General features: G+C 36.7%; 1 protein-coding gene across 2 annotated transcripts in view; it reads right to left on the reverse strand.

Annotated features, from left to right (window-relative positions):
* Positions 1 to 16,454, reverse strand: part of LOC111505874 (uncharacterized) — a 404,328-nt gene that overhangs the window by 50,715 nt on the left and 337,159 nt on the right. For both annotated transcript variants that reach the window (XM_074180136.1, XM_074180135.1), the window contains exons 4-5: positions 15,329 to 15,551; positions 7,060 to 7,196 (exon numbers count right to left, since the gene is read on the reverse strand). In XM_074180136.1, coding sequence (XP_074036237.1) covers positions 7,060 to 7,196; positions 15,329 to 15,551 — 360 coding nt within the window. The remainder of the gene's footprint in view (positions 1 to 7,059; positions 7,197 to 15,328; positions 15,552 to 16,454) is intronic.

Raw genomic sequence — 16,454 nt, forward strand, 5'->3', positions numbered from 1 at the left:
AAGTACCATAGATACATCCTCAATTACAATTATAGACCAGGACATGGTGGAAGATTTTGGTAAGACATTTCTTACAGTATGGCCCTTTTACGGAGGTTCGAATACGTAATAAGCGAAAGGAAAATGATGTTCCTGCAGGTGGTGCGCTGGACGCAACTGCAGAATAAATAATAGAAATTGGTCAAAAAAAGTTGTCGCTCGCTATATGACATACTTCTCCGGTGGGTGTTCAGGCTCACCATACTTTTTTGGCAGTAGATTTTGCTTAAGAAATGATGTCAAATGGCGTCTACAAAATAGGTCACGTGATTTCCTTAATTTGTCAAAATTGACATTTAAAAAAAGAAACATCGAAAAATGACATTATTCTTCAAAATATCCAAAAATATCAAAGGATAAAAACATTTTCTTCCGTAATTTTATACCCACACACCAAGTTTCAAACCCATAATAAGTATTTTATATTTTCACTATTTTTCAGCATTCCTGCTTTTTCTACTTATCAAAATTTAAGCACACCTGTACTAAATCATTTATTTTAACTAAACTCGTCACCGAATTTCTTTTTTTGTAATATAATAATATTTTAAGAGCCTCTTTGATGTTAAAAACAAATTTTGAAAAATAAAAGTTGTCAAACTTGATGCAAAGTTCATCTAGTTTCAACGGGGCTTTCAAAACTATACAGTACTTGAGTTTTTTAATGAGCAAATGGCCTCACAATATGAATTAGAACAAAACGGAACATTAGAAAACATCATTTCGTGATTCTTGAAGCCCATTCAATAAAAGAAAAAAACTCATAGTATTTACATTTACCTACTCCGCTAACAACACTAATTTAAAAAAACTGGGTAGGCTGTGAAAAAATATGAAACTACATAATGTGTTTTAGAAAACGTCACTGTCACTGAATAAATTAATGCCCGTTAGTTCAATGTAATGTATGAAAATTAAAATAATATGTTATCTTTACAAGAAAAAATTGAAATTGTGCTAATTTGTGGTGAAAACACATTGCATCGACAAGTGGCTGATATTTTTAACGCAATACATCCTGGTAGACATGTACAGCAATCCACTCTAAGTAGGATTTTAAAAAAATTCAAACTGACTGGTTCAGTTGAAAATACTTTTATAAAACGTCATAATCCATCACGCAATAATGATGAGGTTCAGTTGGCTGTCTACCTGGATGTTATCGAACAGGGAAAATCAAGTATTACCAATATTGTAGATAGAACTGGCGTTAAAAGAGAAAGCGTAAAATAAATTCAAACCCTACAAACCCAAATTTTTAAATACCTTAAAGGAAAGAGATTTCGATGTTCGACTAGATTTCTCTTTCTGGTACCAAGGAGAAGTAGAATTAAACAGAAAATTTCCTTACAAAATCCTATGGACCGACGAAGCTACCTTCACATCGAACGGCGTAGTCAGTTCCCAGAATTGTAGGTGGTGGGCTCAGGAAAATCCTCATTTTGTGATAGAATGTCGGGACCAATATTCATTTAAAACAAATGTGTGGTGCGGTGTTTTAAATAAGCAGGTAATGGGACCATTCTTTTTTAGACACAATTTAACTTCTCAGGATTATTTGCGACTTCTAAATACTGAGATCAGTGATATAGTGGACAATATGCCGGTTGAAATAAGACACAGTCTGTGGTATCAATGTGACGGGGCTCCTATCAAAAAACGAAGGACGATCGTAACACTGATGCTCTGCTATTCTCGGTTTGCTGGTTTCTCTTCGCTGTCTGTTTCTCTTATGATCGGCAATGCAGACTCCCAATAGCCTCTTAGTTTCACCGATATCTGATTTGTCGCACTCACAGGTATTCGGTAAATGCAATTCTTGAAATCGCAGTTCGCGTTTGGTGGCCTGGATTCGTGAGGCTGTAACGGATATTGTTTACGGATCTGAGGCAGGTTCTGATGTTGTACTGGGACATATTCCTCCTTATCCTTTTCGACAATCCTCTAACGTAGGAAAGGACAAGCACTAGTTGTGACGGATTCTCTTGCTTGTGTGGTAGAGTATCATTGCTTTTCACAGTAATAAAATATACTGTGCAATTTTCACAAATTCAACACGCGACAAGTGTTTCATCTTTCTCAACCAAAAATGTTATGAAACCTCTTGACCCTTGTAGTGGAAATCTACAAGGATCAAGTGATTTGTATCAGTTATCAATATGGATTTTCATCAAGTATCGAACAGTTTTGTTCAGATGGTGAATTCTAGATGAATATTCCCCTAGTAATCATTTTCTAACCTTCAAATTGTTCTTTGTTATTCTAAAACTCCAATGTTTAGTTCTCCGACTTTCGAAAGTTTCTTTTGTTGGTGAATGTACATATCTTTCCTCCGCTTTGTCTTAAAGTGGAATATTATTCAGAAAGTTCATGAAAGTGGATGAAACTTTCCAAGAAAATATTACTCACTTATTAATTTTATGCACTGAAAGTGAACCATCTGCATTCCAGAGAAAACTTCCAACTCAAACAAAACTCAGAATTCCGACTCAATATTATCACCGGGTGTAACAAACATTTGGGTTTCATTTACTACTAAACAGTTTTTGAAAATTATCAACATATAAAAGGAAATCTGATGAGTAGGTAATGAAATTTTTTGCATCACTCGAAAAACACACGCGTCGAGTCATTTTTTCAGCATGATGTCAAACTCAATATGCAGTAATTTTTTTCTGAGCAGACATCTCATTTGAGGACACGAGGGAAAACATTTCACGGAACTACCAATCAACTGGGGAAAGATTAAGTGAATCTACTTCGGCGGTAATCAATCTGATGGAGGCATGTTTTTCGGGCAGAAATCAAAGAGCCATTAGAATAGCTTATGAAAAATTCATCCAGAAAACTGATAGTGACATGAGTTTTGGTCATTCATTAACAATTCAAAATGTACGAATGAAATCGGAGATAGAATGTTACATGAAGGTAGGTGGTACATGAAGTAGCTTACCAGCTACTCGATTCTGCCTCAGCTCTGGTTGAACCACTAACACTGTACCATCAATATGAAAAATGTCAGAAAAGGGGATAAAAGTGAGATAAAAAATCACAGACTAATTTCTATCATATGCAACTGTTGTGAAGTGTTTGAGATGTTTCTTGAGAAGATAATCTACTGACATGTTAGCAACATTATCGGCCCCAATCGACAAGCTTTCATGAAAGGAAGTGCAACCATCACCAATCTTGTAACAAACACTCAAAGTATTATGGATGTTACTGATTGTTTGTCTCAGACTGATGTCATCTACACTGATTTTCCTAAAGTGTTCGACTTGACCACAATATCCTGCTCAACAAGTTTTTGACTTTTGGGTTATCCAATGACTCAATTACTCTCTTCAAATCATATGTTTACAACCGTAAAAAGTATATCCAACTCAATGGCCTCACGTCTATCGAATATGAAGCGACATCTGGTCCACCACAAGGGTGGGTAAGGATAGGTCCCCTACCCACCCGTATTACAATTATTACAATTATTTTTGTTTATTACCATTATTTATTACCATTATTACCATTATTTTTATTTATTACCATTCATTCAAAGTAGAACTCATGTGAATGATATCTGATTTTTATTCCACAAAGAATGTTCAAAATACAAACTGAGTAGAGAAAAGTATCTTCTATATAATTCAGTGTTCATATAGAAGTATTCGTTTCGAAAGAGTTTTTTTTCTTTCGTGTAATTCAATGTATATATGAAAGTAGCTGTTTCAGGAGGACTTTCTTTCAGTTTGTGTCTGAAAGTTACTTCTTTGCATGATCTACACATCCATGTATAGAGTTACTTATTCTCAAATTGATTACTTCCTTCCTTTCTTTGGAAGATTCCCTCATCTTTTTTTTTGTATCAAGATGGAGGAATATAATCTTCCGAAAGTTTCGATGAATATCCTTGTTCTGAGAAACATAATTGTTTCATCACGCAAAAGGTGGCTGTGACAAGACTTCTGCGCTCTTTAGAAATGAAAAAAACTTTTGTACATTCACTCGAAGAAATTCCGAATTTGGATCAAATTGCTGCGGAATTTGAAGAAGAAAAGTGCCCGGTTCAATCATCATTTGGAAATAGAGGGCCAACCTTCTTCTCAATCTATAATGTTACAATATATGAGGATTGTATGGACCGTCTTTGCTATGAACAGTTCAACAAGTTAACATTTGAAAAAACCTGTACAGTTATCAAATCTTCCAGCATCGAGTGCAGCAGCTCACCAACATTTTATTTATTTCAAAAACTACACCTCCCGATTTGATCTCCACAAACATTGTTTGTGGAGTTCAAATTGCTTAACACAATATTCTATAATTGCAAAAATGGCTGTGGATGTGGATGCAGGAAAGCAAGGTGGCAGTGCTTTTTAGCTTGTGGTTAGTGTAATGGGGAAGCTTGTCTTGATGCTTCATCTCAGAGTGATATCAATGAAGACGGTAGGTACTTTTGATCCCGAAATCCTGGAAGAATTGGGGACAAATGTCGATGAAGACGAGAACACAGATGAAATCAGTGTTTTTTCAGACTGAAAGAAGATTCTAAAGAAGAAGAAAATTGAAATCAGAAAATCCAATGTTTTTAATTTCAACGATCATAAATGTATGAAATAAATGCCATTTTTCAATAAATACATTAATTGAAAATTAAATTATTTCCTTTCAATTTAGTTAGGAAATAATCAGTACATGTTAGTATAGAAATTGAAATTGAAGAATAATTGAACTATTTCTCTTGATAACTTTATAATTACACGAGTACGTAAGTGTTATTAAATCAATAGATACTGAATTATTGAAAAACATTATCGATCATAACGTGATAGTTATTATTGAATGCAGATTATTGTGGATTACATATTTTTCAATAATTTATAAACTTTATACGGCGTGTTTTTAATCGGGACTACAGGTTGACCTAGAATGATATTTTGAATAGTTGAATACTGTGCACGCTCTGTTCTCCATCTCGCAAAAACGGTTCAAGATATGAAAAAAATGTTCGAACAAAAGTTGTAGAGAATTCAATCCTCTACAATATTTTCAGTGAATACAAACAGCATAAAATCCTTAGAAAACGAGATATTTGCAATAAATTTTCAAAAATCGATTTTTTGACCTTTGATTTTGGAGTATCTGTAGTGGCGGACACCCTACGATGAGTAAGTGTCTATGTTTTATACCACTTTTATAAAAGTGCTATACAAATTTTCATCTCTCTTTCATTATGATCTCCTACCACATAGTAACGGCTACATTCATTGATTTATTGGTATAATAATGATAATAATAATAACTTTATTCATAATGTATACAGATTAGAATACAATTAAAACAAAATATGTGAACGAAGTGGTTTGGCGATAAGAGCAGAGCTCTTGTTTCGCAAAAAGTTATTGAGAATATGTAAGTACATAAATATTTGTATAAAATATGGCCTTCAGAGAGTAGAAACTACAAAACATTTTATTAAATTTTGTGAATTTGGTGTTATAGTTGAGCGGATTATATTTCAGCTTGAGGTAAAATAGGCCGATATAATAGTAGACAAACAAAAACTAAGGAAAATAGATAAAACCTTAGACAAATATTACACGTTTCATAAGAATAAAATATTAATGTACAAATAGATTAAATCTTAAGCAATATGAATAAAATTATGCTACTTACAATACAATATGATACAACTTTGGGATAAATTTGACTGAGACTATCTTATTTCCCTCTAACAGATTTAAAAAAAATTGTCTATCTTTTACGAGAATGTGTTTTTTGAATATTGGTTTGGAATAAGAAATTTTCATTTTGTGAGGTACGGTGTTATATAATTTAGTTGCCATGAAAGAATATGCTCTTTGTGAAATTAACTTTTTAACAGTAGGATAGGTTAGTTGGTCGCGATGTCGTGTGTTATAGTCGTGGTTACATAATACATACATAACTACACGCTCTTTATATAGGAGATCTGACGAGAAACGTGAATTTCTAGACATGATCAACTTCATGAATCTCCTTTGTAATAACTCTTACGGATTGAGGTGTATACAAGTTAACAGCTGACCATCTCTTATCCCGAGGTGAAACCCCTAATATTCCTGGTGTATAAACCATAAATCGCAGATAAAAATCTTCTTCGACTGAAAATTTTTGAAATCCAGCAGCGAAACGTAAACGTGAAGAATGGATTACCGTTTCACTGTTAAAAAAGACCCACGTTGGGCGCCAGGTAGTGAACTTCGTTGTAATACGCAGGGAGGCTTGCTTACGTTTATTTTTGCCAGAAAAATCAATTTCAGACTACTGAAAAAAAACACTTTATCATACCTGGTGATGATTTGAACAAATAAATGAACGAATGAATGAAAGTGAAATGTCGCCTGATGAGTATTTTTTGTCTGCCTGTCAGCATCTTCCTTTATCTGCAGCTATCCAACGACTCGAAGGGTTTGATCAGATGATAATGAATTGAAGTTTCCAATTATGCCAGATATACTTAATACAGGCAAATCAATTTAGGGTATGGAGGCACTTGTTACATCTTTTCATAACTATGTAACTTCATGAAACTTATTTCAAAAAAAAAGTATTACATGTTAATCTCACATTTATTGCTTCGATCCCTCGTTATTCACATTTCTTGATGAAACGGGTGTCGGAAAAGACTACTCAAATACTCAAATATCAAGGGTGGAATTGAACCTTGGCCTAGAATGAAATCAAAGCGAGCACTTTTTCCAAATACCAGAACTGCCACACAATTCCACATATGAGTTTCAACAACCGAGTTAGCGTTTTCAGGAGATGAAGTATGACATGAAGTAGACTCTTGATTATGGCATTTTTGAACAACTCAAATGATATTTCCCACACGCCAAGAGTTTTTCGTGTAAATTATTGGCTTTCAAAATATAATGCAGATGTGTGAATGATTCGTGATACAAAATTTTCAACATGTTTAAATAGGATAAAGAAATACGCATAAATACTTTTTGTGAACAGAATTTATCAAAGCATATCTACCTTCAAAATCTCCTTCTCGTATTTCACTTATCCTATTTTCCTGCATTTCCAGCTTTTTCAGAGTGTCGAGTAGAGCCAGAGATTTCTGTGGTACCGATGTTAATCCATTTCCACCTAAGTTCAGCCTCTTCAGCTTTCTGTAAAATAAGAAGAATGAATATTTATAAACGTGCAATGAATTTCCTTAAATAATGGGATTTGTTCTTTAAGATTCTCAGTTTATGTGATTTTCAGGTTTCTTCGGAATTAATATTTAATGAGGATTCCGCATAACCCAGTTTTGAAGCTAAAGTGGTGGAAACAAATTCTCGTGTATATCAACTGATTGAACAAAAGCATTTTGTTAATTGTACAACCCCAGTCATCTCAATTGAAATCATATATAAATATTGAAGATATTTGTTAATTTTTTGGTTGGTGTCCTATGTATGTGAAAGCAGTCCATCGCTGTGTTGTTTTTTCTGTTGAAGTAGTATGATCCTTGTTCTGTATTTTTTGTTTGATTCTATTTTCCAATTTATCTATTGTCTTTTGGGTGTATCCGTTCTCGTTTGCTATTTGGTATATGATTTTCACTATGCTGAGAATCAGTTTTTGATTTATTTTGTTAATTTCCTTTGTTATTTCTTTGTTTTGTGATATGTACGTCAACGTATCTGAACCATTCTCCTTCTTCATCGTGTATTTTTATTATTGTTGATATTTTCTCACCTATTGTTCGCAGGTATATTTCGAATATAATGTTAGATAGTGGAGATCCCATCGCTAATCCATCTACATTATACATTTCTCCTTCAGATTCGAAATAATTTTGGTTGAGTATTGTATTGAGGGTGGATTCCATCTGGTTATTGTAGGTCTTTTTTATGTTTTGGTGGACCTACATTAACCATTAACGATGGCAAAATTACATGAACTGGAACTGAGAAGCGATACCGAAACCAGTGACGATACTTGGGGTTGAGGTAGATTAGGACTCCGTTGTCAAATCATGTAGGTTAGTTTAGGTTAGGTCTGAAGTGAGTGGGACTATTCGACCCTCCACCGCCACTCGTAAGGGTTTATTGTGGCTCACACCTATTCACACTCGGCCGAATGAACCCAGCCAAAGATCTGATTCAGTTCCCAGCGGGGCTAGCATAAAGTATATGCTCTGCTGTTTCATTATTTTCTAAACAGAGACGAGACACACTGTCTTTCGACAGTACAAGTCTCTGCATATGATGATTTAAATGACAGTGACCTGTAAGAAGGCTTGTTAGACATCGTAGTTCATCCCTACTGTAGTCCAACAACTGTTTGGTATCAAGCTTCGAAGGGTGGATGAACGCCTTGGAGTGAGCCAATCCTGGAAGGTTATGCCTGAAGTCGGTAAATCTTCTTGCCATCCAGGTGTTCAATGTTTATTTGGCAAAGCCCAAACCAATGCCAGTGGCAGGTTCTGGTACGATGAAGCCGCTTGCACTACCTTTGCAAGAAAATCAGCAGCGTCATTACCTCCCAGGGCAGTATGGCCAGGAATCCAGACCAGAGACAATCTGTTGAGTCTCCCTATGGAGTAGAGTCGTTTTTGGGAGTTGGCTGCTCGGTAGGAGCCAAGACCTTCCAATGCCGCTTGACTGTCCGAGAGTATTTTTATTGACCTGTGTGTGAAGTTGGATTTATCCAATCTCTCCGCACACAATTCAATAGCATAAATTTCTGCTTGAAATACCTAGGCAGGTAGATATCTCTGTCCTGGGTCTGCGACTGAAAACACCTACACCAGAACCTAAAGGTGTTTTGATCCATCTGTAAACCAACAACTATCTGCTCTTAATATTTCCTTCTCCCGGAGAATCCAGTCCTCTCTACTCGGGAATAGTACTTTATAAAGCCGTTCGTAGTTGACAGTTGGAGGCATGAAGTCAGAGGTCATTTCCAGAATGCTGTGACTTCTAGTGTCAACCAACAGTCTGTTGCACTCTGCATTTAATTGATTTGTGCAATTGGCAATGCGCACAAGTCTGTATGCATCCATCTATGCATCCATCTAGCCTCTCTCTTCATAAAAATGTGGAGAGAAGGTAGATCTTGAAGGATCCTCATGGCCGCTGACGGTGTGATATTGATGGCACCACTAATAGCCAGACAAGCCTGTCTCTGTAAGCCAGAGAGCTTCGCTCGAGCCGTTTTCTGTAAATCCTTCGGCCACCAAGCAACTGCACCACAAGTGATCATTGGTCTGACAATCATCACACGAATCCAATGGATTTGTTTGGGACCTAAACCCCAAATTTTACCACAAATTTTTTGATATCTCCATAGAGACAGGTTGGCTTTGTGTAAAACTTTTTTCAAATGAGCGTTCCAGGTGAGTCTTTTATCAAGGACAATGCCAAGATATTTCACCTTCGTTCCAAATGGAATGACCTCACCATTGAGGGAAATTGGCGTTAGATCGTCCAATTTTCTCCTCTTGGTGAAGGGGATTAACACAGTTTTGCTGGGGTTGACAGACATCTGTTCCCCCAGGCAACAACTGTGAACAACGTCCAACGTGCTTTGGAGGATATTACCAGCTACCCGACGTGGACCTTACCAGGATGACAAGGTCATCTGCATAAGCTTGCAAGGGCATCAAGCAGAGTATTCATCAGGAGTGACCACAGAAGGAGAGATAGTACCTCACCTTGAGGGCAGCCAGAAGGCGAGGGCCTCGCCTTGAAGAGTCGTAGTTGCAGTTCTGTTAACTAGCATAGCATAGATCCAGCCAGTTATTGTCCTAGCCAGAGATGATCCTATAGATTAAGGTAGGGCATTGTCAAATGGTCCTTCGATATCAAGAAATATCAAGCGCCATCTACTTGTTGTCAAGGAATTGCGATATTTTCTCAATGAGGTTGTTAATGCTAAATATGTCGATTTGACGGTTTGATAAGGATACTGGTTGTTATTCAGGGGGGGAGGCATATAATGCTACCCTCCTGATATGTCCGCCCAGTATCCTCTCAAGTTCTTCCAGCAGGAAGTATATAAGACTGATTGGTCGTTCCAATTTAGGGTGTGGGTCTCTCCGACTCACTTTAGGTATACCACCCTTGCTGCCAGTAGGTTGGCAGCAAGGTATATACTAAGGCTGGAAATATACCACCATCTCCGGGAGATTTGAAGGGTTGAAAAGACTTGATAGCCCATTCAACTGCCGATGCTATGATAACCTTTTCTGCGACACCTTAGTAGTTCTTTTTTGGGCGTTTAGCGCCCTCGAAGATGGGAGGTCTGTTGTTATCAAGAGTCAGATTTCCAGGAAAGTGGTTTTCTATCAAAAGCTCTGATGTTTCTTTACTAGAAGTCGTAAATCCTCCATTGGGTCGTTTAAGCGACCCAATTTCAACAATCGGCTCTCTAGAGAGATTCTTGTGAATTCATGTAACTTCACTGTTGATTGATTCTTGAAAATGTCTTCAAAGCAGAAGCCGAAACGTCGAATATATGAGAACTACAGACGCGGATCAACGAACAGCCGAAGCTACTAAATCCAGAATCTTGAAATATGCAGGTAGGTTCTTTGTATAGCGCAAATAAGAATCAAAAAAGGGAATCAGGAATTTTCACCCCAAAGGGGGAAAATAGGGGTTCAAAGATCGTTTGAATTTCGTCAGTTTTGAAGTGGGAAACATGAAGGTTTGAGTTAGTGACAAATATTTTAAAAACCAAATTCTTTGCGGGCGAAGCCGCAGGCAACAGCTAATGAGTCATATTTTCACTCTAAAAATACAGTAACTAAAAAAATATGCCAATTGCACTCAGTAATGAATAGCTTCGAGAATAAAATTATTTTACCTTTAAAGAAATTTCGCAAAACTAACACAACCGTCTGCATTCACTTGTCTGTCCGCGTTCGGGTCGCGTTCTTGGCGATGGCGCTTCATTGCTTAGTTAATCTTATCGTGATAACTTTTAAGATTCGTCCAAATTACGTAGTGTAAAAGACGAAGTTTATCTATATTAAATATTTACAACGACAATAGTATCAATTTTTATAAGAATTTAACAGATATTCTAAAATAAGCATTGTTAAAAAAGTATCCAATTTAATTGTATTTTTGGCTCAGTGTTTTGCATGTAGTAGCTACCACATAAGAGGTTTATTATATGCTATCGCGAACTTTAGTTTAGAAAACTATTCAAGATAAACAATCTTACGATATATTATCTTCATGTAATTCCATCATTATAGGCAACGCACGTCAAGATAGCTCTCTTAATACTTACCGTTATATCATCACAAAATCACACAAAACCTTCGTGAATCGCTATATGTTATTCTAATGTATAAGCTGTATTTTTGTTGAAGTTTTATCTGAATCCATTCAGTCCATCCACGAATATACATAGGTACATATATATTTATCCATCTCCACAAACTTTCACATTTATAATATTAGTATAGATACATATTAAGTAGCAATCCTGTGAATTCTATCTGATTCAATTTCAAAACGAATGTTTGGAGTACACAATGAATAGGAAAAAGTGAGTTTTAAATAATTCAATGATCATATGGAAGTAGTTGTTTCGAAAGGGCTTTCTTCCAGTTTGTGCCTTAAAGTTACTCCTTCACATAATTTACAGATCTTTGTGAAGACTTTGCTATGGAATTAATTGCTTTCTTTTTGTCTATGATAGATTTCTACATTGTTTTGTATAAAAATGGAATGATCTCATTCAAGTCGAAATTACAATAATGATTTGTTTGAAGGTGATTGACAATGTATGAAACATTGTCAATCACCTTCATCATGAAGATGAATTTCACTAGTCTACTATATAAAATGATTTGAAATCCCTCAAACAACTAAAACTAAAACTAAAAACTGAAAATAATAATTATATTGAGCGAAATAAACCTGAAATGAAATAATAGTGAAATAAAATAAAAGTAAAATAGAACAACTGAATAAATGAAAATAAAGAAATGAAGAAAGAAAATAGAAATAAAAAGTGGAGAGATTCCAAGTCACGTCATTTCACGACGTTTCAATTGTTAGCATCTACAATCGTCTTCGGGTGATGACTGGACTGATTCCTCCGAGAGATGACTATTTATAGGTCGTTCGAGTACTTTCACTTATCCCCGCTTTCCATTCTCTGCTTCACTGGTTCCGTGGGAGATGACCGTTTTGGCGGGAGTTGGCCATTTTTCGCTTGATGATGGGTTTCCATATGTTGCGTATTTCTACGCTGGCTTGGCTGAATACGTTGTTGGACAACATGTATGCGGTTTCTTTAAATTTTCTCCTAAACCAATGTTCCTCTCTGTGCAAGATCTCAGCTTGGGACCACTCGATGTGGTCTGCTATTCCTGATTTGCTGGTTTCCCCTCGTTGTGTGTGTTTCTGGTGCTCGGCAATGCGAACATTCAATGGCCTCTTAGTTTTACCAATATAGGATTTTCCGCACTCACTGGGTATCCGGTAAATGCAGTTCTTGGAATCGCAGTCCGCGTTTGGTGGCCTGGTTTTCGAGAGGCTGCTACGGATAGTGTTACCGGATCTGAAGCAGGTTCTGATGTTGTACTTGGAACCAATTCTCCTTATCCTCTCCGATAATCCTCTGATGTAGGTAAGTGTAAACACTGGTTGTGACGGCTTCTTTTCCTTGCGAGGCTCCTGCTGTCTTCTAGCCATCGCTTCTACCATCGCTTTGGAGTAGCTATTCCGTTGGAGATCATTTTTGATGATGTCTAGTTTCTTCTCGAGACCTTCATTCGTATTACAGAGCATAAAAGAACGGTCTAATAGAGTCTTGATGATTTCTCTTTTAGTCGATTGATGGTGGTTGGATTCGTGGTACAGTCACTGACCCGTATGAGTGGGTTTTCGGTATCCCACATAGTATCGGTCCTCTTCACCAAAACGTCTAAGAATGGCAATTCGTTGTGGATTTCCTTCTCCATTGTGAAATTGATGTGTTTCAGGAAGGCGTCTAGTTCAGTATTCCCATGGTTCCATGGTAGATCCGTTTTCTCTTTCAGGTTCCCGTCTTCGGAGAGCTTTCTCTGTATGATTTGGAGTGCTTCTTCTTCTACTTCAGTGGAATCCACCAGTTCCCTAATGGATCAGACCGAGGCAGAGGAGTTCAGATGGAAAATTAGAGAACAGCTGGATCGAGAACCAGCTCCAACATCTAACATCAGCAATGAAGAACGTAGAGCTCTGAACGGCCTACGTAGAGACAACACCATCAAAATCTTACCTGCAGATAAGGGAAACGCTACTGTTGTGATAGACACTGATCTCTATGAGGAGAAGATCGAAGAGGTGCTTCAGAATACACGAAAATCGTAAGGAACCCCAATGCATCAATAGAAAGGAAGTTGTACTAGACTTTGAAAAAATACCAAGTCTATTTTTCGGACAAGGAAAGATCATCGCGAACATCACACCACAGTAAGCCCCCTCACTTGTATACCCTAAATCCACAAGAAGGATGTTCCGCTTAGACCGATCATCAGCTCCAGAGATTCGGCTACTCAAAACTTGTCTAGATTCTTCCTTTCCTCAATACAACCATTACAAGGAAAAACATCGTCTTTTGTGAAGAATTCAAGGCATTTTGTCGAACTACTAGGGTCAATTGAGGTCACACAAGAAGATCAACTAATTAGTTTCGACGTGGAAAGCCTTTACACCAATGTTCCGGTCGAAGAAGCACTCCAAATCATAAGAGAAAGCTATCCGAAGACGGGAACCTGAAAGAGAGAACGAATCTACCTATAGATGTAATCATGGAATTACTAGGATTCTGTGTACGAAACTGTTATTTCCAACTGAAGGACGAATTCTTTACACAAGATAGGATCGCCAATGGGATCACCATTTTCAACCATATATGGAGTGGTTTGAAACTCTGGCCATTGAAGAAGCCTACAAGAAACCTCGAGTCTAGTTGAGATATGTTGACGACACCTTCATAATATGGAATCATGGGAATACTGAACTAGACGCCTTCTTGAAACACATCAACAGCGTGAGACCTTCCATCAATTTCACAATGGAGAAGAAAATGCACAACGAATTGCCATTCTTAGACGTTTTGGTGGAGAAGACCGACACTAAGCGGGATACATCTGTATACCGAAAACCCACTCATACGGGACAGTATCTGAACCACGAATCCAACCACCATCAATCGACTGAAAGAGGAATCATCACGACTCTATTAGACCGTGTTTTCGGGCTCTGTAATACGAAGGAAGGTCTCGAGAAGGAACTAGACATTATCAAAAATAATCTTCTACGGAATGGCTACTCCAAAGCGATGGTAGAAAAGACTTTGGTTAGAAGACAGCAGGAGCCTCGTAAGGAAAAAAAGCCGTCACAACCAATGCTTGCACTTCCCTACATCAGAGGATCATCGGAGAGGATGAGAAGAATTGGTTCCAAGTACAACATCAGAACCTGCTTCAGATACGGTAACACCAAACGCGGACTGCGATTCCAAGAATTGCATTTACCGGATACCCAGTGAGTGCGGAAAATCCTATATTGGTGAAACTAAGAGGCCATTGAATGTTCGCATTGCCGAGCACAAGAAACACACACAGCGAGGGGAAACCAGCAGATCAGTTATAGCAGACCACATCGAGTGGTCCCAAGCTGAGATCTTGCACAGAGAGGAACATTGGTTTAGGAGAAAATTCAAAGAAGCCGCTTACATGTTGTCCAACAACGTATTCAGCCAAGCCAGCGTAGAAATACGCAACATATAGAAACCCATCATCAAGCGAAAAATGGCTCGCCCGCCAAAACGGTCATCCCCCACGGAACCAGTGAAGCGGAGAATGGAAAGCGGGGATGAGTGAAAGTACTCGAACGACCTATAAATAGTCATCTGTCGGAGGAATCAGTCCAGTCATCACCCGAAGACGATTGTAGATACTAACAATCGAAACGTCGTGAACTAACGTGACTTGGAATCTCTCCACTTTTCATTTCTATTTTCTTTCTTCATTTCTTTATTTTCATTTATTCAATTGTTCTATTTTTACTTGTATTTTATTTCACTATTATTTCATTTCAGGTTTATTTTGGTTAATATAATTGTTATTTTCAGCTATTTTTAATTCTTCTTTTTTAGTTGTTTCAGGAATTTCAAATCATTTTATATAGTAGATAATGGAAGTTCGAACTAGTGAAATTCACAATAATGGTTATTAGAGAAAGTATAGGTCAGAGTCCACTGCAAATACTATGTTTTGCCCAGAGAAATTGTAACTACTTACTTTTCTAGACCTACAAATGCCTCCGGATCGATGTTATTGATCTTGTTCTCATAAAGAGTTAGAATCTCGAGTGTGTCTAGTCCTTGAAATGCTTTAGCATGCAAGCTGCTGATCTTATTGTGGTTCATGTTGAGGATGAGGAGATGGTGTAAATTCTTGAAGGCCGATGAAGGAACTTGGGTCAGACTATTTTGCGAGACGTCTAGTTGGGTCAACATTTTACCTGAAAAAAAATCCCGTGGAAGTCATTTTTTAAACATCAGTGGGTATTATATAATTTAAAAACAATCTAAAGTAAAAAGAAATATGTGGTCAGACATATATCCTAGACATTATTTGATATTGGAAGTGCGATTCGCTATCATGGTGTCACTAGATGATTATTTCCTAAATTGAGCATCACTTCTACAGATAGTTTCTGTAGTTTCTATGAAAACATATAGGTACATGATGCGGAAAATAGTTACCCTGTTGAATAAATAACATTGTTATTTGTTTATGAAATTTTTACATTTCTTGCTGTAACTGTAACTGATATTGTATAGTAGACAGTTTGCAAAAAATAAGCATTCATACGATATATGAACGAATACTAGCTTCATTTTTATAACAAGTAAGTAATTAATTAACGTACAACTCCAGTTAGGGGCGAAATGAGTTATCTTCATTCTCCTCAATAAGTATATTCAATTTTAATCAATTTTTTTGCGATATTGATTACAACTCCTTTGGATCAAGAATTCTGAAATTCTACTACTGACAAAATAAATCCATTACCTATCAGCTATTTTATCATGAATGTGATGAAACTAGTTGATGTTTGATAAAAATCTGGAAAGTTTCAAAAACTAAACTAATCGAAGTTCAATTACCGTCAAAATAGCCATGATTGATAACTGTAAGATACTGAAAGTATTTCACAGTTATTGTAAGTAAAAAGAATTCATTTATTAAGGTTTTCCACCTTCAAGGGAAAATAGCAAAATTGCTTCATTTTTCCAATATAAACATTGGATTACTCATTTGTTATATTTGCTATAGCTATGTTCTCATGATTTACACAGTATTGTATTCGTGTAAAAGCTATTTTTCGTTTTTTATTACCGTGGTCTGCAGGTTTTCATGT

The sequence above is a fragment of the Leptinotarsa decemlineata genome, unplaced genomic scaffold, assembly GCF_025532065.1.
Source record: "Leptinotarsa decemlineata unplaced genomic scaffold, Ldec_3_MD MMD2_tig00026294_RagTag_RagTag, whole genome shotgun sequence".
In the NCBI taxonomy this organism is placed as follows: domain Eukaryota; kingdom Metazoa; phylum Arthropoda; class Insecta; order Coleoptera; family Chrysomelidae; genus Leptinotarsa; species Leptinotarsa decemlineata.